The sequence below is a fragment of the Eriocheir sinensis genome, chromosome 2 (assembly GCF_024679095.1).
Source record: "Eriocheir sinensis breed Jianghai 21 chromosome 2, ASM2467909v1, whole genome shotgun sequence".
NCBI classification, from domain to species: Eukaryota; Metazoa; Arthropoda; class Malacostraca; order Decapoda; family Varunidae; genus Eriocheir; species Eriocheir sinensis.
In genome coordinates, this window is record NC_066510.1 from 19,413,769 (window position 1) to 19,441,036 (window position 27,268).

Sequence of the window (27,268 nt, forward strand, 5' to 3'; positions counted from 1 at the left end):
TATATATTTCTTTTGAATGATAATTTCACCCAATTTCAGAAATCCAATTGTCTTGTTCTTGGGGATGAAACTATAATAATAAATTTAAGAAACTTATCAATGCAATGTAAAGGTCTTGTTTTGTAAAATCTAACCTTCATTCTTTTCCAGAAAATTAGTAGTTTCACAGTTATGACCATCTTCCAAATCACCCAACCCTGACCAAATAATATGAGGGTTGGTTATTCTTTGAATTCAATTTAAGGTAGGAAGCTAAATACCATATATGCCATCATATGAGACAACCATGGAGCCTAAAAAATATAAGTCCAAAATAAAGTTGGAAAGTTTTGTTTAGTTGGCGCAACATCTGTGGTCATATGCCGAAGAGGGACAGAAGGGGGAAGAATTATAGGAGAAGGGAACAGATCCTAGGAGACGGGACACAACCCCCGATTAATACCTGGTACCCATTCACTGCTGGGTGGACAGGGGTGTAGGGTATCGGAAAAGCCGCCCAAATTTTTCCACTCTGCCCAGGAATCGAACCCGGGCTCTCTCGGTTGTGAGCCGAGTGTGCTAACCACTGCACAACGAAGCCCCCTAAAGTCCAAAATAAGGAGTCATTTAAAACACCATGTATAAAATCATAACCTCTACATCCTGTGGTTATGGGGTTACTGGAGGTTAAGCAGAACATTGTAAAACCCACACCTAAGCCATTCAGTTTCTTGAATAAACTTAAAAAGCAGCACATCCATCTCTAAATAGACTTCCCAACCACTTGCTACTTTGACTCCTTGCCTGCTCCTTGTTTCATATCAGTTGGTTACTATTATTTCAAGCAATGATCAGTTACTGCTATCACAAATTGCTCATTTGTGAGATATGAATTTCTTGAAATATGTAAGGTCTGGGGGGATATTTCAAGGGATTTATTTCTGTTTATCGCATTTTGGCAGCGGAGCAAGGGTCAGGTTTGGAAAATGTAAAGTTGGGAGCAAATGATATAGCTGCATGTGGCCATGGTGCTCATCTGTCGCATTGGCCCTTGAGGGGGCCGGCTGGTTGAAAATGATGAAAATCGGTCAAAAATGAAAAACTGAGAAAAAAAATCCTCAGCTGCGTATGCCCTTTGAGAAACTAATGACTGAACATTAAGACATGTCTTTTTATATGTCATTACAAATAAATGAAAGGATAAATGCCATAATATCACTTTGCTATGTTTGAATATTACACATTCAAAACTTTACCTGACTGTATCTCAAAATGTAAGTTATGAACATTTGAATTTCAATTTCTCCACCATTTTTCAACTGATTTCGATGAAACCAACACCAAAACCATGCCTAGACTTGTAAAAATCAAACTATATTGAGTTTTTTCTTGTATATGAAGTGACTGAATTATTGATACAATATCTCGCTATACTTTCATTGTCCTAAACATGTTTTTTGTACTATAGTAATTGTTCCCAAGTAGAGTAATTACTATAGCAGAAATAGCCTTTTCAAAACGTCAAATTTTCTAAAAATTGTCATTGGTAAAAAATGGGAAAGGTGATAGATTGGGTGTTTTGGACTAAATCCATTGAATAAATAAAAAAAAGGTAAAAAATGGCCGGCCCCCTTAAGCCTATAGTGGGAAGTACCCATTATCCTGGGACACAGGGACAGTATGACGTCCGAGTTACCACAAATTACCTTCCCCAGGTACCCATTTATAGACCAGCCTGAAAGGGAGGATGAACAGCTGGGTGAGCTGCATACCGACTGCCAAGGCCGGGATACGAACCTAGGCCCTATGGGTTCATAGCTAAGTGCACTAACCACTTGACCACATAGGCGTGTCAGGTATGATTAGGTTAGATTTAGTTAAGTTAGGTCAGGGCAGGTTAATTTAGGTTTGTTTTTAGTTTGGTTAAATCTAAATGATTATGATAATTATGACACGCTTTGCGCTGGATCATTGGTTTGTTGTCACTGACGGATGGCTGCCTGGTGGGTGGACTTCTGGAATTTTACCAAAAACTTTACTAATGAAAGCAATAGGCTACTATATTAGCAGTGACAGGTTAATATTCTTGAGAAAATGGGTTAGGCTGCATGGGCGGTGTGAATAACTCAGTCTACATCAGAAAAATTATATTCTGGTGGATAACGGATCTTTTCATGAGAGGACAGACTGCAAATTTGCTCTAGCAGGTCATGTGTGGCTAGTATGTTAGGAAAATGAATTGTAGTGAAAAATGGCTGTTGAAACAAGAGGTGGCCAACCAGATGAGTAAACCAAAGGCGAATGAACATAAGAAACAGATAAAGAAATGGATGAATACAGATTATGCCAAAAACACATTACACCAGAAACAGAAAATTTCTTCTGTGATTATAATATATAGTGAAGAAGTACCTGGATGTTTTCTATACCATTCAACCAACAAACAACAAAATAACAAATGATGCTGTAAGTAAAACCTTGAAGAAGAAAAAATTGGATCCAGTGCTCGTAGTCTGCTGTCGATGTACACTTCCCAGCCTGAGGTCAGCCCATGTATGCTTGCTGGAAGACGAGAAAAGCATTATTATAGTCACTTATCACGAGGAACTGACCGGCTTATTACCCCGTACTAGGCTGATTAGAACCACCAATGAAGAAAAGATCGGTCCGTGTGTCTGTCCGTATGAACGCGTGTTGTGACAGCCACCTCCTCTTCTTCCTCCCCTTGTGGCCAGCAGAGGAGGCAACTGATCGGAGGCACGAATATAAATAAATGAAAAATAAATATACTCGATAATCACTACTTCCGCAAAGATAAGAGTAGGAGTGGGAATGGTCGAGAGATAAATTCGTTAGTAGCAGTCTTAGTATAGGCTTGTTCTTCTTATGGGCAATCTTCAAATGAGGCTCCCTCGCTTTAATTTCCATATTTGTCTTCCATTCTTCAGTAGCGTTGTTTGATGAAGTAACTTTTAAACAAGTCACATCCGCATCACATATGAACAAGTTATACGGTAAAACTTCCACCGTTGGGAAATGGCCGGGGTACGTGTCTTCCCCTCTGATCCCGAAAGTCTCTCCTCCTTGATTCACTCTTTGCTACATGCCCGCGTATATAGTACCTGTCGGATTAGGGCTAGGTAATGTGCAGCTTCCTTCAGCTACAGTAACTTTTCAAAGAGAAAGTCGTGTTAATTAACACTTTACTACTCTGAATCTGACCTCACTATCTGGCAACGACCCAATTTAAAGAGATGTCTTGATAGCTCTTCTTCTGGTGGATAGGGGAAAAATTGGTAATGGGACTGGTGGAGAGGGGAAGGAGTAGTGGGACTGGTGGATAGGGGAAGGGTTGGTAATGGGACTGGTGGATAGGGGAAGGATTGGTAGTGGGACTGGTGGATAGGGGAAGGGTTGGTAATGGGACTGGTGGATAGGGGAAGGATTGGTAATGGGACTGGTGGATAGGGGAAGGGTTGGTAATGGGACTGGTGGATAGGGGAAGGATAGGTAATGGGACTGGTGGAGAGGGGAAGAGTTGGTAATGGGACTGGTGGATTGCACTCTGGGATTCAACGAGAGCGTGTGAGGAGGTAGTGTATAGGGTGGCTCCTTTTCTAACACGGAAGTTAAGGCACAGCTGCGTTCTTGCCTTGTCACTTTCCAGCACAATGAACTGGACATTGGAGACAGAGTTGTGGACCAAAGAGAAGGGTGTATATAATCCCGGCCTGTATCAATTAAGCATGCCCAAAGAAACATGCATATGTCTCATTGATCCTGTCAGTATATCATCTTATTGCTCTTCATTAGCACCTCACGATCGAGGAATTTCTTGAGAGCGCTAAGAAGCTGTCAAGAAGGATTGGAGAGAAAATTCAGGATACTATAATGAAACATGGATACAATATTAAGGCAAACATATTGGATTTGAGAACTCACAAAGGTAGAAGATATTTCAATGTTGATTAAAATATATGAGTGGACTTGGGCAGGCCGTATAGAACTGATAACAGATGAACAACAAGATTAATTAAGTATAACAGAGTGGCAATCCAGTTGTAGGAAAAGTTAGGGCAGGCCGATCTCGAGGACCATATATGATAGAAAGCTGAAGTAAAGCCTTGGTGATGGTTAATGAAAAATGTAAGGTAATATTGAGGTATATAGCTACGCGTGACCTCGGTGCTCATCTCCGTCGCATTGGCCCTTGTGGCTGTGGTGGGTAAAAACGCATTGCCCCAGGACACAGCAGATCTACAGAGGCGTGACTGCCGGTAATCGAACCCAGCTGGCCCGCTGATTCGTATAGCTACCGCTGATTAATTCGTAGCCATATGTAGTTGCCACTCTAAAAAAGTCGCGGAAAAAAAGAAAAATGGGGCGACTTCGACATGAGCTGACGGTTATTTTAGCGTGCTAACCACCCCACGGAGGAGCTATAAAGTTCTGAATGCATACGCACACATAAATGAATAGGATAATAATAATAATAATAATAATAATAATAATAATAATAATAATAATAATAATAATAATAATAATAATAATAATAATAATAATAATAATAATAATAATAATAATAATAATAATAATAATAATAATAATAATAATAATAATAATAATAATAATAATAATAATAATAATAATAATAATAATAATACCTAATAATAAAAATAATAATAATGATAGTCTATTGATACACATAACTTAGCGGGAAAAGTCTAACACGTCACTGAACTACATGCCAACACTACTACCATTATTACTTTCTAACTGGCTTTTATCAATGCTACAAAATTTACATAGCTGGCTCTTGTTGCTGGTATAGAAGTGTACGGTACCTTGCTAAGTACGGTACTTGCTGGCGTCGGAAGGGTTGGCTGACCTGCAAGAAGGGGCCAGCGAGGGTTGGCTAGCCTGGGGAGAGTGACAGTGTAAACAATCACCTTCGTGACTCAGCACGTCTCCTCGCCTCCTCCTCCACCTTTCTCTCCCGCCGTAGACGCCGCAGTCCAGTCCCGTCCACGGCCCTCCAGCACGCGCACGACTCGCCACCTAGCTATGGACAGGAGAGCCGTCAAGGTCAGTTGGGTAACGTGGCTAGGGTAGTTGATGTGTGCGTGTGCCAAGACGTCCCAGGGTCCACGAGGGGCACTCAGGCCCCCACCATATGGCCACTCTGCCTCGGGGGGACACGCTCGCTCCAACAGCTCACACACGCAACCTCAAAGGGCCCCATAGTCTACAGAAGTAACCAGCCTCTATCTGCCTATCTGCTGTCTGATGTCTCATCATGTATATAAGTGTACTTGTTTGGGATGGTGGGTGTTATGATAAGGGCTGACCTTCAAGGTAGCATTATGCAATGAATGAATAATCTACAGGGCACCAGGGTTAGTGATCTTCACGCTGCGGTGGACCATTTTACCGAGCCATACTGAGTTACAATCAATGCTATGCAGTAGTGGTTCAGTGTATCTTTGGGAAGCAAGTACATAATGGAAGCCATTGCCTTACTGCAATATTATAATTCCTATGTAAGTCTGTAATATAGTGAACAACCTAGTAGTCATACATTTTGAAAGAAAATTTTGTAATGAAAGAGTTATTCTGATATACACCAGATATTCGTTATATGCGAGGGTTATGTTTTGCAAAAAGCTCGCATAATGTGAATTCACATAAATCGAACCTATCATCCCATTAATTATAGGGGGTTACGTTCCACGACCCGTTTTCGAGCCCTCTAACTATTTATTCCGGCATCGTTTCACAATAATAGAGCACATTGATTGCTTACGGGGAGACACACCCAAAGTCTACGATTTAAGCTGATAATTAGCTACCTGAGGATTAACTTTAGGATCAGAGGGAGGAAAAGGTTAATTATAGGGGAGGAAAGTGTGGGAAAACATTTGCACCCGCCGCCCTCTAGTGCGAGTCGGACACCATACCTCACCAACCAGTCGCACCAGTGCCGCTACTCGCATAATAGCAAATTTTTCTCGCATAAAACAAATACTTGGCACATTTAGGTTAGTCGCTAATGAGCGAATTCGCATATTTCAAACTTGCATATATTGAATACCCAGCGTATATGTTTTACCTAATAAGAGACAGGAAACATCATCAGCATTTCTTCAGTTGAAAGATATGTGATCTACTATGAAGTTTTTTTGTGGACAAGTAATGAAGACAGTAATGTGTAAGTTAAACAATATTCTTGAGCGAAATTAGTTATTGTGAAGAGTGAAATACTTATATACTATATATATATATATATATATATATATATATATATATATATATATATATATATATATATATATATATATATATATATATATATATATATATAATCACTCTTGTAAGACTTTTACACTTCAGTTATGCATTAGTTTCCTATTGTAAGTGGGTTAAGGATGACTAAAAGTATCAGTGCTGCTGTAAGTGCTAGATTCTTGAACAAGATTCTCGCAACACCACAGAACCAGAAGACGCTGTCTGGTCAAGGCTCCCAAGAGACCACTGGACCATGAAGGGGGGAGAAAAAATGATCATTTATTATCCACGTTGCAAGTTACAGTCTCCTCAACTTTCCCCAGCTCTGAACAATTTTCCTTCTACTTATCCTCTTCCTTTTATCAGTTTAAAATTGATCACTAAGATTTGTTATTAATTTATAGAAGCTGCTTATTGTTCCAGTGGCCTTTGCTTTTTCATTGATAAATTTTGTATTTTTTTTCTATCAAGGTAAATTGTGAATATGAAATGTACAAATGCTTTGTAGTTTATACAATGTAGATGATTGGAATCATTTAGTCTCATACATGAACTTTAACATAAGAACTGTTCAAATAACAAAGTAATGTGATGTAGAAACATATCATGAGCTAATATATATATATATATATATATATATATATATATATATATATATATATATATATATATATATATATATATATATATATGTATATATGCACACACACACAGCTCAAATGCAGTCCTATTATCTATCTCCAATTCCAACAACTTTGTCTATTGCTTGAGTGCATGCTTTGGCCATAGATAACATAACCCCTAGCTGGGTGGAGGCACAGGTGATTGGCACATGTGGGTATGAAGAGAGAGGAAGAATGAGGTAGGGAAAAATGGGAGCACAAGAATTGTAGAGAGGCTGAGGGTCGTATTGTAAAACATTTCGTCGCCCAAGTTCACATATTTGACATGGCTTTCGTAGGAGCTGTAGGCCTTTCCAGGGGTAGTTTTATGACCCTGGTGGTAGTGTGACCCTTCTGCTGTGCCATGAACCTTAAAAAACACTCATGAAAACTAGATTGATCCCCTCTTTGACCTTTAGAAATAGCTGATGTGAGAAGTGATGGTGTCTTAAAATACGCCCCTGAGTGTCATCACGTACGTATTCAGAAAGTTTCAGTATTATATTGGGGGGGTTCAAAGCATGTATTGAAAGTTGGCAAGAGTATGGAAACATGAATGATGAGTGATATACAGGCAATGATAGGTAAGTATGTGAATATCAGAAGCCATATTTAACAAGTAATTAATTATTGAAATTTATCGAGTCATCTCTAGCCCATAAATTATGTGATATTTTTGATGCACAGAGTAACTATAAAGTACAAAAAATGATTAGGGGTGTGATCATTGGACTGTAATGTTTTGACTATGCATAACATGGAAGTTGTTATTTCTTTATCATTGGGAATTTGCAGTGACTTTCTTGTAAATTCTAACATTTTAACCAAGTCCACTCACCACAGCTTTTAGGTGCACTATTGTAAATTTATGGTTTGTGCTGATTTGGTTAAATATTCCAAGATTTATTTATTAATCTATTCTTCAAGGGAAGACATAGTATATGTACATATGTGGTATGTACACATATTTGTTGGATTGTAGTTATACCTCAACAAAATTAAACATTTTTCTTTTGGTGTGGAGGCAGCCAGTAACTATTACACAAATTTATCCTCCAACTGATGCTGTAATGCATTATTTTCATATAAAGTGACTGGCTGCACCTCAATAATCAGCACTTGTGTTGAGATCTAAAGGTTTTCTTGTATTACAGATCCTGCAGTGATCTGTCATAACAAATCACCTAAACGTTTATCATATCACCATCCCAGCTTCCCTCAGCACCAGTGATGGTTAGTGATATTACTATTATTGTGTGTTACCCTCTGCTTTGTAATATATAAATCAATTCTTGACATCTGCAGAATTAGTCTTGTGTTACATGGATAAAAATTGTAAACTGATTTCTTATGAATTCTAATTAACTTAGTATTTCAAAGATTAATTGTTCTGCCAGATGATTACAGTTTTGTAAACTTTTAAGTGAATATAATTATCCTCAAATACATGTTTAATGAATAAAAAACTTTAGATACTGACACAAGTAGCTCAATCATGGCCCAAAGTTTACCTCATTGTTTTCTCTTGTTCCAATGAAACTGGTCTTAATGCCTACCAAACTCCTTAGGTCCAGTGCTCAAAAAATGTATATCTTGGAGTATCAGCTGGGTTCTGCTTGTGCCACCCTGTTTTACAGTGGGATTAGGTGGATGTGTGTACTATATTTACACTTATTGCATTGTTGAGTTGCAACCTTTACAGTGCCAAAACCAGACTAATCTCAAACTCAAGTGGAAGAGAAATACTGTTTGTAGCCTTGATGAACTTGGCTTAATAACCCTCACAGGTCAATTCATGACAGTAGTGCAGTTCTTGCAGTCCCAATCTCAGATTCACTAATGGCATATGCCATGTGGAGTGCCATAACTTTTTTTCCCTGGAATAGTTACTAAAATTATGGTTATTATATTTGGTTGCTTTTATATGAAATTATTTGAAAAATAAAAATTATTGAGTTTAAATCAAATATATAATTTAAGAATGCATACCTACCTTATAATAAACACACATGCACTTTTTTCCCTCTTAGAGTTGAGATATGACAGGTGTAGTTGTACCTTTCTTGTATCAGTGACAACTTTCTCCCTGTTTGGTTGGCCGACCTTAGAGCGCTCACCTGGCAGGCTCAGATCAACATTCTTCACAGAGAGAAGAATGGGTATGGAAAACACATTCTTGTTGAGTAAAGTTATTTATTGTTACACAGAGAAATAATAATAATAATAATAATAATAATAATTGTTACTGTTGTTTTTCTTATTAATATTATCATAAACATTGGCACATTATCACTATTTGATGAATTATTATTATTATCAATATTATTAATGATATTATGGTAGTATATCATTAGCAAAATTCTTATAATTATTGTCATTATTATTATCTCTGACAATTAGGGATTAAGAATACATAACCCCATATTCCACAGATTTGTCACATTTCCATGATACATGAAGTTGAAATTGATTTTGCTTGTCTTTGTGAAAAACAGGGTTACTGCTGATTGACATTATTTTTTTTTTTCATATATATTTCATCATCACCATCCCTGAGGTGTAAGAGTTTATTCTACATTTCTGTATTCCACTGCATGTTGAGAGCTAATTAAGAGGAGACTTACTTATATACTACAGGAGATGGGGAGTGGAGTTTGAGCTTTCTCTTAAATGTGATATCCCCAAAACACTCATCAGAGGGGTCTCACAAAGGTCTCATGGGTATTTGTTTTTTACACCATCATGCCTGTAAGAAATGGCATCACCAGTAATTACACCATTATTTAATAGGTATCATTATTATTTTTTAATTATTTACATTGCCATTGTGGTCACTGGAATCAGGGGTAAAGATACAGTAAAAGTCCCTCAATCTAAATAGCTTACCCACGGCCGGTTGGGTCAATGAGTTTTTCAGATTAATAAATGACGCCCCAAATGATTGCAAATGTTACTGCGTGGCGACCCTTGCCATACATAATAGTTACTTTCTGATGGACTTCATGAACAGCAAATTTCATGGATGTTGAAGTTAACAACAAATACACACACACACACACACAAAAAAAAAGTTTCATTCCGAGACCCTCTTGACCATGTGAATCATGAAAAATGGTACTTGAGGCTATTAAGGCAACAAAGTTTTGCACTGCTAAGTATGCCTAACCAAACCTGACTGTTGAAAGTTGCCTTAGGAACAGTATATAATATATTGCACTAAATTAGTTTTTATTATTATTATTATTATTATTATTATTATTATTATTATTATTATTATTATTATTATTTTTGGTATTATTAACATTGTTACTGATGCATGGAATATTGTATCTTTTAATATTTGTTTTCTGCAAAGTGTTATTCCTTGTCACTTTTATACTTGTATCAAAATGTTGTGGGGTGATAACTTTTTTAGATATTGCAAGGTTTGATAAAAAGGAGGTGTGAAGTATATGCTTACATTTGCATGATTTTTAGCTTTTATCATGTGTGGAGCAATGAGTATATGAAGGTGTATGAGTATGAAGATGTAGTCTACCCTCACTGATTTTTCTTTTTCTTGTTCATAAATTATTGAAAACAGTAAGAAATAACATGAAGGCTTGGTCAATGTTATGTGCATGTAAGTACATAAGAACATTATATTATGTGTGGGAAGTTCTTATTGTAAAAATTAGATTTTAAAGATTTCATTGTCTATCACTTGACAATAGAAGCTGGATTGCAGTTTATCCAAATATGCATGAGACATCAATACTGTAAACTTGCTAAAACCTCAGCATTCATAAATATGTGGGCGGTCAATAGTCAAAACACTGATGGATGACAAAAAACATAAATAATTAAAAACAAGAAGCATTACTACTTGAAATTTGAAAAAAAAATATTGTTGATATTACCTCAATAGTAATGTTTATAGTAGTCAATATTCCATATGTTCTCTTTTGAATAGTGTAGTATACTACATATTCCCTTTTTCTTTTGGGCCTTCTTTAGGTAAAGTGCACTCACAGCATTGTACGATTATATAGCAAATAAAAGGGATTGTCAAAACAATCCTAGGAGCTAAGCAACTAAGGCCATGTAGCCCTGCTGGAGGTGCAGGAAAGTGCTACCTCTCCCCAGGCTGCAACTCGGTGGCCGAGTGTCAAACACACCCTTAGAGCGTGAGTCCAGCTCATTACCACTCAGCTCCCCTGAGCCCTGATGTAGCAATAAGTGATGCATTGAATTATGATATCTGAGTTAGTGTACTGGGCTTACAGTTACCAGTCAAAAAAGAGACAAGGAATTTTTTTTCGCTCACCTTTTCAGAACTTTTCCTTATTAAGCCCATTTTTGTGGTTTTACTGTTTTCATATAAATATATATATATATATATATATATATATATATATATATATATATATATATATATATATATATATATATATATATATATATATATATATATATATATATATATATATATATATATATATATTTATTCACTGGTGGTCTCCCCTGACACCCTCTAGTCCTGACCTCATACTCTTCACAAAATCATTCTTACTGATTCTTATGATCAAAACATCTCAGAGCACATGACTCCACTCATTCAACCACTCCACAATACACTCCCGCCCATGCCAAATGTCTCATACATGCTTTCATTACTTTTTCCATTCCATCATGACACACCACATGCACCTCTTACGTGGTTCATTTTCACTGCGCTTATTCATGATTGCTGTGCTACATTCCACGGCCATGCATCTGATGCATATGGGAAGATAATTCAGTTTCTTAGTTTAGAAATAAACTAAACTTCATTTGTGTGTGTGTGTTGAGACTATGAGGTTAATAATACGAATTATTCATTTCATTGTGTGTTGTATGAGGTTATTTGAAAAACAAAACAAAAATACATGGGATATATTTACTACATGTCAGTAGGTTCAGTTTTAAGGCTGAGGGTTTGTAAAAAAAATTTTTCACTTAAAATTACTCAAAGGGGTCACATTTTAGGCTTTTTGACACCCCAGTGTGCTGCTGGAGGAGTTGGAGTCAGTGATGAGTGATGAATTGTATATGTTTGCATTTAGGCATAGAGTTCAGTGTGAATGTGTAGCATCATAAGCAGTGTACACAACACACTGGCTGGAATGTAGCCCCAGCTGTCTTGCATGTTAAGCAGTGTACATGCTGCCCTGTAAGCCTAGAACATGCTCAGTCAGTCTTGCATGTCATGTTGACTCAGTAATCCCATTATGAACCTCATTGGCACAGTTGTCACCCCAGAATCTGGTGAGAGAAAAACTAATAACCATAAATTTTCTAATGAAGAATATAAATGTCCAATATAATTTCAATTACCTTTTGAGTACATATCACAAATGAACCATCTACCCACAAGTTCATTATATAAATTTTCTGAATTGACTTTGGCCTCTTCCATCAGATTCCATGAAATGAATGTATACTTCCCTTAAACGGTCAGCTGTTATATCAGTCATTCGGCAGGTTGAGAGGGATATTTGCATGTTTATGTATCAGTTGTAATCGACAAGGGAAGGAGCTTGTCAATTTTAATAACTTTCAACTTAAAGACGATTCAAATGTTATCAGTTGGTTAATCTTTATTTTGCAGTCTCATTGTTTCAAGTAGGAATAATTAAATTGTATATAGTGAAGATGCTTTTATACAAAGTGACTTGAATTTTTTTTCACTGCAGCCACCCCTATCCCCCCCACCCTGTGACATCAGTGATGATGAACTTGTCAGCATCAGTGTTAGAGACCTGAACCGTCAACTCAAACTACGTGGACTATGTCGAGAGGACATCATTAAGATGAAACAGCGCCGACGAACACTGAAGAACAGAGGATATGCGGCCAGGTGAGTACACAAGCCAGTATATACTGACACCTTGAATATTTTGTGGTGCAAATTTAATTGTAAAGATTCTTAAACAGTGAATAACTTCAGATATTGATACTTTGTGTTGTATGATTTGCATTGTGAAGTGTTAGTGAGTTAATGGGGGAAATAGATTGTGCCAGGCATCAGAGGCCATATGGTAGTACTACGTCCTGATGGAGGTTAGTGATAGTGATGTGTTGAAAAGACATGGTAATATATGGAAGGATGATACAGCACTATGGGGGTAGAGAGAGTGGGTTATGATAAGATGGAAGCAAAGTGGAGAGTACGAATTCATCGAAGGAAGGGAAGGTGTAGTGATTCTGTAAGGAGACTCAGTGGGATGTGATAGTAGTAGGTATGGAGGAGTGTGTTACAGGAAAAGTATGTGCCAAAAATGGTCATATGGCACTGGTCAGATGGGGGTTGGGTAACGGGTAAGGATATGGTGGTGAATTTGAAGATGGTTAAGGACTAGGGGGAGAGAGATCTGACAAGAAGAACTGCCAGTGGCTAAACTAGAAGGATACGAAGGGTGGTAGTTTGGGTTGGGTAAGGGTGGTTGAGTAAGGATGGTTTCTTGTAAGGATATAACATGAGGTTTATGATGAGAAGCAAGATGGTAAGGTCATGTCTATAGGATTGAAAGTAGCTCATATTCTAATGGAAATTGGACATTACAAGGGATCAGGGATATGTGATAGTGGTGGGAATGGAGGAGTGTGAGGGAGGAAGTGTAAAAGAACCAGATTTGTTGGGTTTGGACTTTGGAAAATTAATGGAAAAATTACATGATATGCTTCAGAATCTTGCTTGTAAAGTGTTTAAAGGCAAGAAAGTTTTTAGATAATAAAAGCTTTCAAATGCTTACTACCAATTCTGTCTCATTACGTTAATGTGAAATTCTTCCCTGTAGTTGCCGCATAAAGAGAATTGAGCAGAAGGATGAACTGGAGTCTGAACGCACAACGGAGCAGGTGGACATTGAAAAGCTGATGAATGACAATTTGAGCATGAGATCAGAGATTGACAGACTCTACCAGAACTATGAAGCCCTAAAAAAGTTTGCAAATTTAAAGAATATTCCTTTGCCTCAAGACTTAGAGTCCCTGTGACGGGAGCTGCTGCTGTAGCTAGTTAGGGTCACTGCATCTGTATTCTGTTGATAGCAGGCAACAGAGACCGTTGTGACCTCCTAGGTTCACTACAGCATTTTATATGTATGATGCATTCCAGGGAAATTGCATTCACCCAGTGGGCACACTTTGAGTCAGCCAAACCTTCACTCAAGAAAATGGTGCTTTTAGCTAAATATTTTGTCATAGTCTATTTTTAGTGTTTCTCTTGAGGGGAGATGGCCATTGTATGGGTGATGAGGCTTATTTGGTGTTTTCCTGAGCCTCATGCCATCTCGCTGGGTGAAAGGCAAAACTAGGGTTTCAGTATTTACTAAGGGTTATGAAGCCAATTTTAACTCATGAGGCTATTTTATTGTGCCTTCTTATTGTTGGTGTGCTGGAGCAAGTCTCCCATACAGAACAATGAAGAATTTTATTGAATGTGTGATTTTATGTTTATGTAAGAAACATCTTTACTATTAAATGATACAATTAATGGCTTGTTGTATTGAAGAAAGTTGCATTTTTTGTTGGATTTTTACTAACTTATGAGTTTGCATATGACAAAGAGGATTGAATAGGCACTTTGATATGTACCAGATGTGCCATGTTAAGATTTAGTGCAAATGCAAAGCTGACTCGTATAATAGCCGATATATATATTTTTTCAAATGAGTACTAGCTACTGTTGCAGTGAGTTCAAGCATCAAACTGGTCTTGTGAGGAATCTCATGGGAAGAAGTGCCACAATATTTTGGGTTTACTGTTTTGCTGTTTTAGTAATTAACAGTAAAGAATGTACTTCAGCATTATTAGTTATCATATGATAAGTTAAATGGTATGTACCAATAAGTAGTTGGTATAGTTCAAATATTGTACAATAAATTATGATGTTTTATAATGTGGTTTTCATATTTGTCCACCTTCATATATTTTTATGTTTCCCATTGATTCAAAGAATTGTACCCAAAGTTTTGGAAATCTTTTCAATGATTACCTGCTTCAAAGGCTGAAATACCTGCAAAAGATATTCATAAATCTTTTATTCTGAAAGCATAGACCATCCAGATAAGCTGAGGAGAATGAAAGGCAAAGTTTCACCACATGATTGTCACATGACACAGATATATATAGGAAAAATCCACCACAATTACAGAAAATGAACAAGTACAAAAATAACCATTGTTTCAGAGTGGAAGGCTTGTGCTATTATAATAGTCAGCCCCAATATGCCATGCTACTTCCAGGTAAGATAAATCTCAGTTTTTAACAAAGACCAGGAAGTGCATACTTTAAAAATACATTTGAGCTTTTAAATAGATGTAAGTGAAAAAAAAAAAGTAATGCATGTGTAGTACAGTGGTCCCAAAGTTGAAGAGTACAAAAGCTGTCTGTATTTAACTACATATACCAAATTCTGCTGAATCCTTGACTTGTAACATTACTTATGTTGAGTGCATCGATAGCATCAGGAATCCACACAGCAGTAAATCTCTCCTAGGAACACTACTAAAAATAAGGTTTTCTGCATTATTCCTGGGGAGGGAAGCACAATCTTTGACTCAGTATCTGATGTAATATACCAAATATTTAGCCATGTCTCACTTTCTTTATGCCATAGAATGTTAGCATACACCTTGTAAAATACATAGCTTACAGTATTGGAGTGGCTATTTACCGAGCAGTACGTGGAAATGGTCTTGCCGTCACTATTTTACAGCGACAGGTTACTATCCATTAAGAGGTAAAATTGGGGTTCTGTTAGTATTGTGCAAGCCGTTTCTTGATGATTCTAAGGCAGAGTACGGTGATGTTTTTTTTTTTTTTTTTTCACTGCAGTAAGGTACTTAAGCACTATCATCTGTGAACAGGCCTGCCACCAAAGACTGCTCCATACCTCACATTGTCAGCCTTGGACCTAACTCCTCTACTCTGGCTCTCATTTCTCCCATAGAACCATCAATTATAACATTAAACAGCATGGTTACTTATGCAAATTTCATCAACACCACTAACATAACTTTCCTAACAGTGGCACTTAATACTGGTATACTTTGTCTTTTTAATTCAACGCTGTACTGCTATCTATAATCATCAAAGGAAGAGGTACAAATAATGTTGCATAAATAGTATAAATATCTAAATGCATTACAATGAACACATCAGTTTCAACAATTCCAACATAATCTTCCATAAAAAAAAAATAACATAACATAAGATTATGACATGTGAGATATAGGAGCAAGAAGAGAATGCAACACTGGTGAGGTATGTACTACACTGATAAAGTAATTGCTTACATTAACTTATAGTAAAGACCATTCATGCAACAAAATGCTTAGCCTCAGACCTTACTATTATTTCTGACTGGGGCAAGAACATGGTGTCCTTCAACGCCTCAAAAACACAGTTTCTCCATCTATTCACTCGACACAATCTTCCAAACAACTATCCCCTATTCTTTGACAACACTCAGCTATCACCTTCAACACTAAACATCCTCGGTCTATCCTTAACTCAAAATCTCAACTGGAAACTTCCTATCTCTTCTCTTACTAAATCAGCTTCCTCGAGGCTGGGCGTTCTGTACTGTCTCCGCCAGTTCTTCTCCCCCGCACAGTTGCTATGCATTTACAGGGGCCTTGTCCGCCCTCGTATGGAGTATGCATCTCATGTGTGAGGGAGCTCCACTCACACAGCTCTCCTCCTCTTACTGAAAGTCTTCTACCTCTTAAATTCTGCAGCCATGTTGCCTCTCTTTTGATATTTTCATGCTGACTGCTCTTCTGAACTTGCTAACTGCATGCCTCCCCTCTTCCTGCGGCCCCGCTGCACATGACTTGCTACTCATGCTCATCCCTATACTGTCCAAACCCCTTATGCAAGAGTTAACCAGCATCTTCATTCTTTCATCCCTAACACTGGTGAACTCTGGAACAATCTTCCTTCATCTGTATTTCCTCCTGCCTATGACTTGAACTCTTTCAAGAGGAGGGTATCAGGACACCTCTCCTCCCGGAATTGACCTCTCTTTTGGCCACTCTGTAATCTTTTTAGGAGCAGCAAGTAGCAGACTTTTTTTTCATTATTTTTTTTGTGTGTGTGCCTTTGAGCTGCCTCCTTTGCTGTAAAATAAATAAATAAATAAATAAATAAATAAATAGTCTTTACACTTAAACTGACAAAAGGAAAAAAAAGAGTTCAAATTTACTTGATAGGCAAACCCTTCTTGCTTTAATCTCAAATGAGCACCAGTCATGTTGTGAATGATGACTGGTTGTGAATGGAGAGGTGGCAAGGACATAGTATTTTGAAGCTACTGAAGTATATCAGAAAAGAAGATGGATGATGTGCTATTCTGTTGCCTTATGCAGTTGTTCATGTCAAGGGCACTCATGACTTCCCTAATAACTACAGACTTGTAAATAGGTATATCGAGGCTGACTGGTATAATGGGAAGTGATGTCCTAACACTAAAGATATGTGATGGGCATGAATCAATGAGTAAGAGGAAGATGGTGAATGCCTTGTGGAGAGGTTAGATTGTAACACCAAACATTAAGCTTCTGCCACGATACATAATGAGACATGTTAATAAGGGTACAAGTCCATCCCATCTGGTTATGTGACAACACTGCCTAGTCAGCACGACAGAACAGTTATTTGTAGGCACAACAATACATGAGGATGGGAACACCAGCTGACTGTGTTTTACCCCCTCAGTTATACACGACAGATGCTATGCTCTATATTATCCTAAAGCTGCAACACTGTGCACATTTCACTCACTATTATAAGACAAACGCTGAGTGTTGTGGAAGGCAGTCATGTTCTCTTTCAGACAAAAATAGCATCTTCTAACATCTGACATTACTATGCATTTCTACTATTTGTTACACTCTACGGATTTTACTCACTACCGAAAATACATTTATTTCTGCCAGCAGAAAAATCTGTGTAACTTGGATCTGTTGCTTAATAACTAGAATATTTACCATACATAATTGTTCGTTTCATTAAGAGGGTATCATGAGACCACAGTTATCCTTCACATTACTTAGTGTAGCATGTAATCAAGAAAATATCCTCTAAATTTGTTGATGTTATGTGATGCCCTGAATTCTGTTGGCTGTTGGTGTTTCTGAATGTCTGGGGTATTGTACATTCTTTATAAATCGCTGTTAAGCTAAATTTACGAGTGATTATAATTCTCATCCCACTTTATAGATCATCTCAAGTGGGAAGATTACTATTTTACTAAAACAATTTCCCCGTGACCCACATCAAGGCTCCTGCGAGATGACGGGGACAGCGAAGCCAATCTCTCTTCACTTTTGCGAGGTTGTTCGTGTAAGGAAAAGCTACAATGTCTGTGAGATATGTGTCGACGCGGTGACCAGCAGGGCCCATATTCTCAGACATCTCGGGGCTTACACGCCCACACTTTAGAGTCGGCTTTCGTGGAGGTTGTGGGTAGTTCCATGAGCCTAGTGATAGTATGTCAAGGCTTCTGCACCATGAACAAAAACAATTAAACTTGCATTCTCTAGAAAGGCGAAGGGTGCAAGGTGACTTGATAGAGGTTTATAAATGGATGAAGGGCTTTAAAAAGGGGGATATTCATAAGGTTCTGTTGGTAACAGAACCGGGTAGGACACGTAGTAATGGGTTTAAACGATAAATTCAGATTGAACAAGGACATAGGCAAAAATTGGTTTACTAACAGAGTGGTAGATGAGTGGAACAGGCTGAGCAGTCATGTGGTGAGTGCCAATACAAATGTCACATTAAAAAATAGATTAGATAAATTCATGGACAGTGGTATTAGGTGCGGTTAGATTCACAGGATCTTAGGTTCACAGGAGCTGCCTCGTACATGCCTACCGGCCTCTTGCAGACTCCTACGTTCTTATGTTTTTATGAACGATAAACTGATGAAAATCCGACTAATCTCCGTTGTAGCCTTTTGAAATAAATACTGAGAGCTGGAAGCGTCTGAGAATACGGGCTCAGTTAATGTAGTAACACGAGGAATGTGCACGTGACGTCAGTGGAAGCAAGGCCTTGTACGAATGAATACCTTGGCAGAGCGTCATGGCTGTTCCCGTCCTCTACCTGGTGTGCCGGGCAAGCCTCGTTGGCATAAACAACATAATCCCATGCAACCTATCGCCACCAAAATAATAGTAACCTACTGACCTGAAGAAGCGAGGGGCTGAGAGAACACCTGCTGGAGAGGAAGTGACGAGCGCTAGGCGAGTCGATTCGGGGATGCGGAATATTATGTTTATCAATTTTTTACCCTCTGCATTTGTTTCTAAGACGTGTTTCAGGGGTTCTGCTGATGTTTGCTTATTCGATTTCTATTTTCAAAGTTGCGAAATATTATTCCTTCCGTCGAAAACTAAAACGGAATTTAACTAAACGAAGCTGCTGGTCTTAAAGCTCGAACCTTGCTTTGAAATACATGCTGGTGAACGAATCTCGACTCCTTGGGTGAATGTGAGCCAGTGATCAGACATTCAAGTACTTAGGAGCACTTAATATTATAAAGCCATCATTACATTTCTTCACACCATCTCACATGTCACCCTATAGCTGTTTCCGCGCCGATCGTGTGAGTGTCTGACCACTGCCTCATACTCAGCTGTCTCAAGTTCATGCTCGTTACAACGCGTGTCAGTGAGCAGCTGAACAGGCAACCCGGTGTCTGCTTCACCTGGTGTCGTTATTCTCCCACCTGAATGATCATTACCGCAAACAGTTATTCTATCATCACACGCCCACTCTAAATACCACTAGGGCCGTCCATTACCCCACTGGTATCACTTGTAATTTTTTAAAGTGCATAGCGTTGAGCGAGATGAGCAAATTCCTGACAGGACAAAAGGACTGAGAGGCCAGCAGGTATTGGTAAGTCAAACGTGTGAGTTATCCACTAAAACAAAATACAGTAACGAGTCTCACTTGTCCGGGTGAGGGCTGATTCTCATACTCGGAGCCTGAAAAGGACTGAATTACCAGATTATTCTTACCTGTTGACGCCGTTCAGTAAGACAGTGGTTACCTTGTACTTTTAAATGACAGAACGTCGACACACCAGCACCAAAGAATGAAAACTGCAAACGTCTCTGCCCAACCGTAAGATCTTTCCCCTCGTCCTGCTCACTTTGATGGATCAGTTACGTCACTCGTTTAATATTCGTGCTTCAGGCGCGGACTCACGTGATTCCCTCTTTTGGTGAACTTATAACGGGATACCCATCTCTCTCGCTAGCTACAACATTTGTAACTCACGACACAACACATTAAATAAGTCTAACTATTGAAGGCGCAGCACATTAAATACATCTGGCTAATGTAGGCCGCAGTGTTTTCCAAAACACTGACATGGCTGCTGCGCCAAGTATAGCATATAACTTTTATCGATATATTTTTTTGCTTCAGAACTTGAGGGAGCATAGCAAAATAGTCATGATTCTCCCTAAGTTCTTAACGCAGTTCGTAAGTTTGTTTTGTTTCTCTCTTTTGGTTAGCTGATAATACAACACCAATACTAGGTAGGCTACCGTATAAAAGTTCACGAGTGGCTCCAAGAACACACAGAAACAAAGCACCTAAAACTACCACGTAAAAAAGGCGGCTCCCAACGATTACGAAGAGAAAGATTAAGGCCATACAAGATTGAAAGGGAGACTGTCTGTAGTGGTGGAGAGCCGGTCAGCAGCATGATAGTTTATGATTTATGGATACATATATACATAGGTTAACAACACAGTAGTAATATACTCTCTCTCTCTCTCTCTCTCTCTCTCTCTCTCTCTCTCTCTCTCTCTCTCTCTCTCTCTCTTTAATTCAGGCATTTCCTTCAGCCTTCACAGCCATGAAAACATATTTCAACTGACGTAAGAAAACCTGGTACTTACTCTGCGAGAGAATGACACGGTCTGAAATAGGATGAAGCGTATTGGGCCACAGTACAGTATGGGGATTTGGGAGGCGTTGTGAGAGGTGGGGGTGGATGTGAGTCTATGAAAGTGGTTGGGAGTACTGTACAATGGGGAAATATGAGCAAGTGAAGACTATCGGTAGAGTGACAATGAGCTGTGGGCTTGGGGGATGAGAGAACACACACTATTACGAGGGCTTGATAGGGGTTGTGGGAGCTTGATCGGGGTTATGAGAGCTTCGTAGTTGTGAGAGCTTCAGAGCGTTTATGAAAACTTCAGAGCTCCTAGAAAGCTCGCTACAAGCAGCTGTGCGTGCCGTGCGTCCCGGCACTATAACAGAGAACGTCATCAGGAGCTATCTGGTCCCCCTGGCGTCACGGGTGGACAGTCTCGTCAGGCTTGAGCCGAAGGAATCCCGCAGCCTCCACTTCACCTGAAAAATGAAAAAAAGTGTAATGACCAGTGACAGCGCTGGGTGGTTTGGTTTAGGGCAGCGTTTTTTCAAAGTATATATATGACGCGCCCAATGCTGGGTCGCGAGACTATTGCCACTCATCCGCTAATAGGCCCTATGTCACTGGATACCAGAAAGCGGGAGGCACAGTTCATATTTGTACTGTCAATAGCTTAGCAAATCGATCGTGAGGGTAAAGCGCCAAACCAAACAGGGTCACTGCAGGAGAGGCTTGAAGGACATTGGTTTACAGAAGAGGCTGGCCGGCAGTCTCCCTGTGATCGTCTACACTCTACAGCCTCAACATGTCACTTCGGATAGGTGCTGATATAGAAATCCTAATAGATAACTACGTCTCTCAGCCTTCCTCTATAACTTGATAAAATCACTGCCGCAGCCAGCCTGGTGTTTCACTTATATTCTGCAGCTAATACTACTACATACACTTATTATTTTATTAGAGGAAAAAAAACTTATAAGTGGAATATGAAAACAAGTGAAAATTGCATGCCCGCAGCTATCTTAATGTCACTATGAAATTTACAGCTTTTGAAAAACTGGAAATAATTAATATATCGTCTAACACTGATTATGACAGCAAGAAAGATCATTGCTATTTTGACTCCATCCAAGCATTTAGCGGGAGGCTAGCGAATTGTACATAACATAATCTTAGCAGGATAGTATATAAAGAGTGTTTTTCTTTTCGCCCAGTTCAGGTATATGACATGAAAATAAAAGTGGAGTAACTACAGTACCGACGGCAAGAAAGGGAGTTGTACCAGGCTACTTCAGGGATCTTGGAAAAGTGTAAAGGACTGTCTATAATCTCGTTAAGTTCAACCGATCAATTTCCTTAAACACATTTTTATTCTTTAGTTTCCCTATTGCACTATGGTTTCTAATATGTGTCTGTCTGTCTATCTATATCCATTTCTCTCTCTCTCTCTCTCTCTCTCTCTCTCTCTCTCTCTCTCTCTCTCTCTGTCTGTCTGTCTATCCCTCCTTCTGAACTTACGTGGAACTGAAGCAGGAGAGTGAGGGGGGCAGGGCACGTGTTGGTGAGGTGATCAGGTTCAGCGGGACACTCTCGGTCAGGGGGTACCACTGGGTCACGGGGCGTCGCGGGCACTCCAGCATCTCCAGCCAGTGGTCACGGCCCGGCCCGATCACCTGCGGGCCGATGACCACCACGCCCAGCAGCTCGTTGGCCCCCAGCCTGTGTGACGCGAAGGGTGTGAGGTGTGAATGCGTGCTTTGTTGGTCGTCAGGGGAGGTTATGGAGTTAGTGTAAGGATTAGATAGAGAGATAGATGGATAGAAAGATGAAGAAAGAACATTGCTATCAAATATTCTGAGCAGCATGTGTGACGTAGAGGATGTAAACTGTGAACGCGTCCTTTGTTTGGTGGTCAGGGAAGGTCATTGAGATGGTGTTACGAAAAGAGACAGACAGATGGTTAGAGAGAGAAAGAAAATCATTGCTGTTAGATATATTCATTCGTCGTTCCAAACGAGCGCAACACTGTCAGGCAGGCGAGCGGGCAATAAAAGTTGTTACGTCGAGTTAAATTTAGAGTCAAGTTAATGAGTAGCTTCCGCTTGTCTCTTGGACGCAAAGAAGTGCCTGACAGAAGACATCGAAGGGGAGGAACTACAGCGAGAGCGACTAATTAAATTGAAGTTTTATTTACACTCTCTCTCTCTCTCTCTCTCTCTCTCTCTCTCTCTCTCTCTCTCTCTCTCTCTCTTGTTCAGTCATTGTAACACGCTCCCTTTTCCTTTATTCGGCGGGGGTACGACACCACCGGCAGCCTTCGTACCCTCTCGCCTCGGGACGCCGCGGAAGGAAAAAGTGAAGAGGCGGAGTGACAAGGTCTGGGAAGGGCCATGTTCTCGTTAAGTTTGTAGACCGTCTAATGGATGGAGTGCGAACAAGAATTAGTCTCCGTTTGTCTGGTGTGAGTCGGTCTTGCACCACGAAGAATCTCAAACTGAGCTAAAATGAGCCTAATCAGTATAACTCAGCCTTTTACATATAGTCATTCATTAACTGTGTCCTCCTTACTCTAACTGATATTTGTGTGTCATGGCGTCTCCTTATCTGGGTGTGTTATTAACGAACCAAAGATCTCCTCCCATCTATACTTCTGTGTTTTGAAAAGATTTAGCTCTTCAGTTATTAATTCACTCGTACGTTTCACCTCCTTTTTGGTTTATACTCTAAATATTTTTTGGGGGGAAGTTAATGTGTGGTGAGAGGAATCCTGCTGTCAGTCATGTCCCTTGAGAACGTAAGTCTCGTCTTCACCTACTACACAGCCTCTCAAATCGAGGTTAAGAGTGGCGACCCGACGTAAACATAACCTTGGACATGTTCCGAGGCTTTTTACTCCGTCCTGGCCACAGCTGAGGGACGAACACGTGACTGAGGCGTCTGTTACAATTCAGGCGTCTCGAGGCACTGTGTCTGGTGCGCTGACTGAGGTTTCGCCCTTGAACGGTAAAAAAAAAAAAAAAACATGTGTCCAGCAGGTAATCCCCTCTCTCTGTCTGTCGATCTATCTATTTATCTATCTATCTATCTATCTCTCACCTGTCGTAGTCCACCACCTTCACCAACAACGTCACGTCCTCGATGTTCTCGTTGGGGATGTCGAAGACCAGCGCCTCGTTGTACACGGGGTTGAGTGTCGACTTCTTCACCGTGGTCTTCTTCTTCTTGATACGCCGCCCCTGGCATAGCAGACACACCTTCACGTACGGGTCTGCGGACGGGCACGGGGGGGAAGGAGTCAGAAGACGCTAAGACCTTGGAATTATGGAATGAAATGTGTATGTTGCTTGAAAAAGGAGATGTGCTGGGCGGTACTACTACTGCTACTACTATTAATAATAATAATAATAATAATAATAATAATAATAATAATAATAATAATAATAATAATAATAATAATAATAATAATAATAATAATAATCACAGCCAAAGGGCTTGGCCAACATTCACAGATAGGAGGGTAAGGCCGCGGGCCAGGCGACACAATTACTCCCCAGGATGAAATGCGCCGCGCGGCGCCCCGGGCAGGCAGCCGTGAAATCGTAACCTTGGCCAACACGAGGCCGATGCTAAATTAACGTCATGATGCGTGCAGATCGCCAGCGGCAGGCTTTAATTAACGAGACTCTTATCATTAATTAACGATGATAAAGAAAAAAGGAAAAGATGCTCGGCGCAGCCCACAAATCTAAAAGAGGGTTTTTTCCCTGGGAAACTAATAACATTTTTGCTTGCGAAGGAAATATTTATGTGAAGAGAGATAAATAAATATATAAATATATATATATATATATATATATATATATATATATATATATATATATATATATATATATATATATATATATATATATATATATATATATATATATATATATATATATATATATATATATATATATATATATACATATATATATATATATATATATATATATATATATATGTATATATATATATATATATATATATATCTATATATTTGTGTGTGTGTGTGTGTGTGTGTGTGTGTGTGTGTGTGTGTGTGTGTGTGTGTATCAAATATAGACTTATTGAATATATATGTAAACCATCACATTAATAGATCAATTTGAATGCTGCCCCACTTTGATAATTGTTCAATTAACAGAGTTAACTGTCACACTCGCTGTGAACTATAAATTAATTTGCGTTACGTGCTCTACTTTTTATTTCACCGCGGACCCGAATGTGCATCAGGAGGGGAAGCTTTATCTTATGGTACGCGAGGTTCGTGAATAATCTTTCCCTCATAATGGAATTAGTGGACTCCCCTGAGAGGCCTCTGGGGCGAGGAGAGCCGCGGGGAGGGGAGAGGGATGGCTGGACTACGGGAGGAGGTGCGCGGCAAACTGTGGCCGGAGGACGCTGACGCTGTGGTGCCGGGTGTTGTGTGAGAATGGCGGGGACCATGGGAGCCTGGCAGGGGCTGTGGCAGGGTGATAGAAAGGTGGCAGTGGCTATGGGAAAGTGGGATGGATCGTACGTAGAAAGGTGGCAGGGTGGATGGAGGATGCAAAGGTACATGAAAGGGCGGCAGGGTCTACTGGAGAGCGGCAAGGGCTGTAGCAGGGTGGAAGAAAGATGGCAATTAAGGACTAGGGGAGAGATGCAAGGAGCCTGGCAGGGTGTAAGGAAATGTACCAGAGACCACAGGAAAGTGACAGGGACTCTGGCAAGGTGAAGCGTGGCAAGGACTATGGGAGAGTAGCAAAGAGTATGACAGAGTGGCAGGGAAAGAGGAAGGATGGAAAGAAGGTAGCAGAGCCCAAAGGAGGGTAAGAGAGAGATTGTGTGGAAGGGTGGCATGAACTGTGGAAGAAAGGAAGGAGGGTGGCAAGGATTGTGACAGGGGCTGTGGGAGGGTATCAGGGGGTGTGGGAGGATGTCAGGGGCTGTGGGAGGGTGTCAGGGGCTGTGGGAGGGTGTCAGGGGCTGTGGGAGGGTATCAAGGGGTGTGGGAGGATGTCAGGGGCTGTGGGAGGGTATCAGGGGGTGTGGGAGGATGTCAGGGGCTGTGGGAGGGTGTCAGGGGCTGTGGGAGGGTGTCAGGGGCTGTGGGAGGGTATCAGGGGCTGTGGGAGGGTGTCAGAGGTTGTGGAAGGGTGTCAGGGGCTGTGGGAGGGTGTCAGGGGCTGTGGGAGGCTGTCAGAGGTTGTGGAAGGGTGTCAGGGGCTGTGGGAGGGTGTCAGGGGGTGTGGGAGGGTGTCAGGGGCTGTGGGAGGGTGTCAGGGTCTGTGGGAGGGTGTCAGGGGCTGTGGGAGGGTGTCAGGGGGTGTGGGAGGGTGTCAGGGGGTGTGGGAGGGTGTCAGGGGTTGTGGAAGGGTGTCAGGGGCTGTGGGAGGGTGTCAGGGGCTGTGGGAGGGTGTCAGGGGCTGTGGGAGGGTGTCAGGGGCTGTGGGAGGGTGTCAGGGGTTGTGGAAGGGTGTCAGGGGCTGTGGGAGGGTGTCAGGGGCTGTGAAAGGGTGTCAGGGGCTGTGGGAGGGTGTCAGGGGTTGTGAAAGGGTGTCAGGGGCTGTGGGAGGGTGTCAGGGGCTGTGAAAGGATGTCAGGGGCTGTGGGAGGGTGTCAGGGGTTGTGAAAGGGTGTCAGGGGCTGTGGGAGGGTGTCAGGGGTTGTGGAAGGGTGTCAGGGGCTTTGGGAGGGTGTCAGGGGCTGTGGGAGGGTGTCAGGGGTTGTGGAAGGGTGTCAGGGGCTGTGGGAGGGTGTCAGGGGTTGTGGAAGGGTGTCAGGGGTTGTGGGAGGGTGTCAGGGGTTGTGGAAGGGTGTCAGGGGGTGCGTTAGAGTATCAGGATCAGTGGCGTGAGCTGTGGCAGGGTGGGGGGTCAGAGAGGGAAGCTGGACTCGCCTGATGATCCTGTGATGTCCATGGCACGCAGGTTCCTCATCTTAATCACTGTCAAGGTGAGGCGGCCGGCGGTGGGCAGGTAACACAGGCTCAGCATCACCTCGCCTAGCTCACGCTGGTCCTGTGATACACATAGGTAGGGTAGATCAGTAAAGAGACATATGGACAAACAATTGATTTTTCATCACAAAAAAATCTATCCACACAATATGTATTATTTGATATTTAAAAAAATAATATGGTCTAAAACAGACACAAACATTAATAAAATAAAAATAAATAAAAATAAAATATTTTTACGTATGTTAGACTGTGACGGATTCACTTCTATGGTAGGACGGAGCCACATCATATCCTGAGCGGAAGTGAGCCGAAATGGGTCTGCTAACGCAAGGTGCAGCGGCCGTGCCGGGGCCTGAGGCATTGCGGTGGGCTGTGAGTGGACTACGGATTATGAAAGAGGCTAGGATGCGGGAAAGGTCTGAAAAAGTCTGG

At 40.5% G+C, this 27,268-nt stretch overlaps 3 protein-coding genes across 14 annotated transcripts in view; 1 reads left to right on the forward strand and 2 right to left on the reverse strand.

Annotated features, from left to right (window-relative positions):
• Positions 1-4,960, reverse strand: part of LOC127000937 (uncharacterized) — a 27,828-nt gene extending 22,868 nt beyond the window's left edge. For 3 of the 7 annotated variants that reach the window (XM_050865124.1, XM_050865117.1, XM_050865129.1), the window contains exon 1: positions 2,603-2,745. The gene's annotated coding sequence lies outside the window, so the exon portion shown is untranslated. Of the gene's footprint in view, positions 1-2,456; positions 2,746-4,823 lie in introns of those variants that run through there. The other 4 variants (XM_050865137.1, XM_050865109.1, XM_050865135.1 and 1 more) reach the window with 4 other exon arrangements.
• Positions 4,917-14,847, forward strand: LOC127000978 (transcription factor MafK-like). 2 transcript variants are annotated; one of them, XR_007754656.1, is made up of 5 exons: positions 4,917-5,064; positions 8,081-8,159; positions 9,035-9,085; positions 10,923-11,092; positions 12,641-12,781. XR_007754656.1 is itself a non-coding variant. In XM_050865155.1 (4 exons), the coding sequence occupies exons 1-4, from the start codon at positions 5,044-5,046 to the stop codon at positions 13,941-13,943; spliced, it is 435 nt and encodes a 144-aa protein (XP_050721112.1). In that variant the 5' UTR covers positions 4,923-5,043; the 3' UTR covers positions 13,944-14,847. The 2 variants fall into 2 exon arrangements, 1 of the variants encoding a protein (XP_050721112.1); XM_050865155.1 differs by lacking the exons at positions 8,081-8,159; positions 10,923-11,092 and adding an exon at positions 13,745-14,847 and having other exon boundaries at positions 4,923-5,064; positions 12,641-12,804.
• Positions 9,094-27,268, reverse strand: part of LOC127000923 (synaptotagmin-10-like) — a 73,880-nt gene continuing 55,705 nt past the window's right edge. For 2 of the 5 annotated variants that reach the window (XM_050865083.1, XM_050865074.1), the window contains exons 9-12: positions 26,774-26,894; positions 23,947-24,118; positions 22,369-22,569; positions 14,973-21,329 (exon numbers count right to left, since the gene is read on the reverse strand). In XM_050865083.1, the coding sequence (XP_050721040.1) occupies positions 21,326-21,329; positions 22,369-22,569; positions 23,947-24,118; positions 26,774-26,894 (498 nt within the window). In that variant the 3' untranslated portion in view covers positions 14,973-21,325. Of the gene's footprint in view, positions 9,673-11,308; positions 12,210-14,972; positions 21,330-22,364; positions 22,570-23,946; positions 24,119-26,773; positions 26,895-27,268 lie in introns of those variants that run through there. The other 3 variants (XR_007754653.1, XR_007754649.1, XM_050865093.1) reach the window with 3 other exon arrangements.

Coding starts and splice junctions, on each gene's coding strand:
- LOC127000978 (XM_050865155.1), top strand. CDS start 5,044: ATGGACAGGAGAGCCGTCAAG. Junction 9,086..12,640: donor CTTCACAGAGAGAAGAATGG/GTATGGAAAACA, acceptor TTTTCACTGCAG/CCACCCCTATCCCCCCCACC. Junction 12,805..13,744: donor AACAGAGGATATGCGGCCAG/GTGAGTACACAA, acceptor TCTTCCCTGTAG/TTGCCGCATAAAGAGAATTG.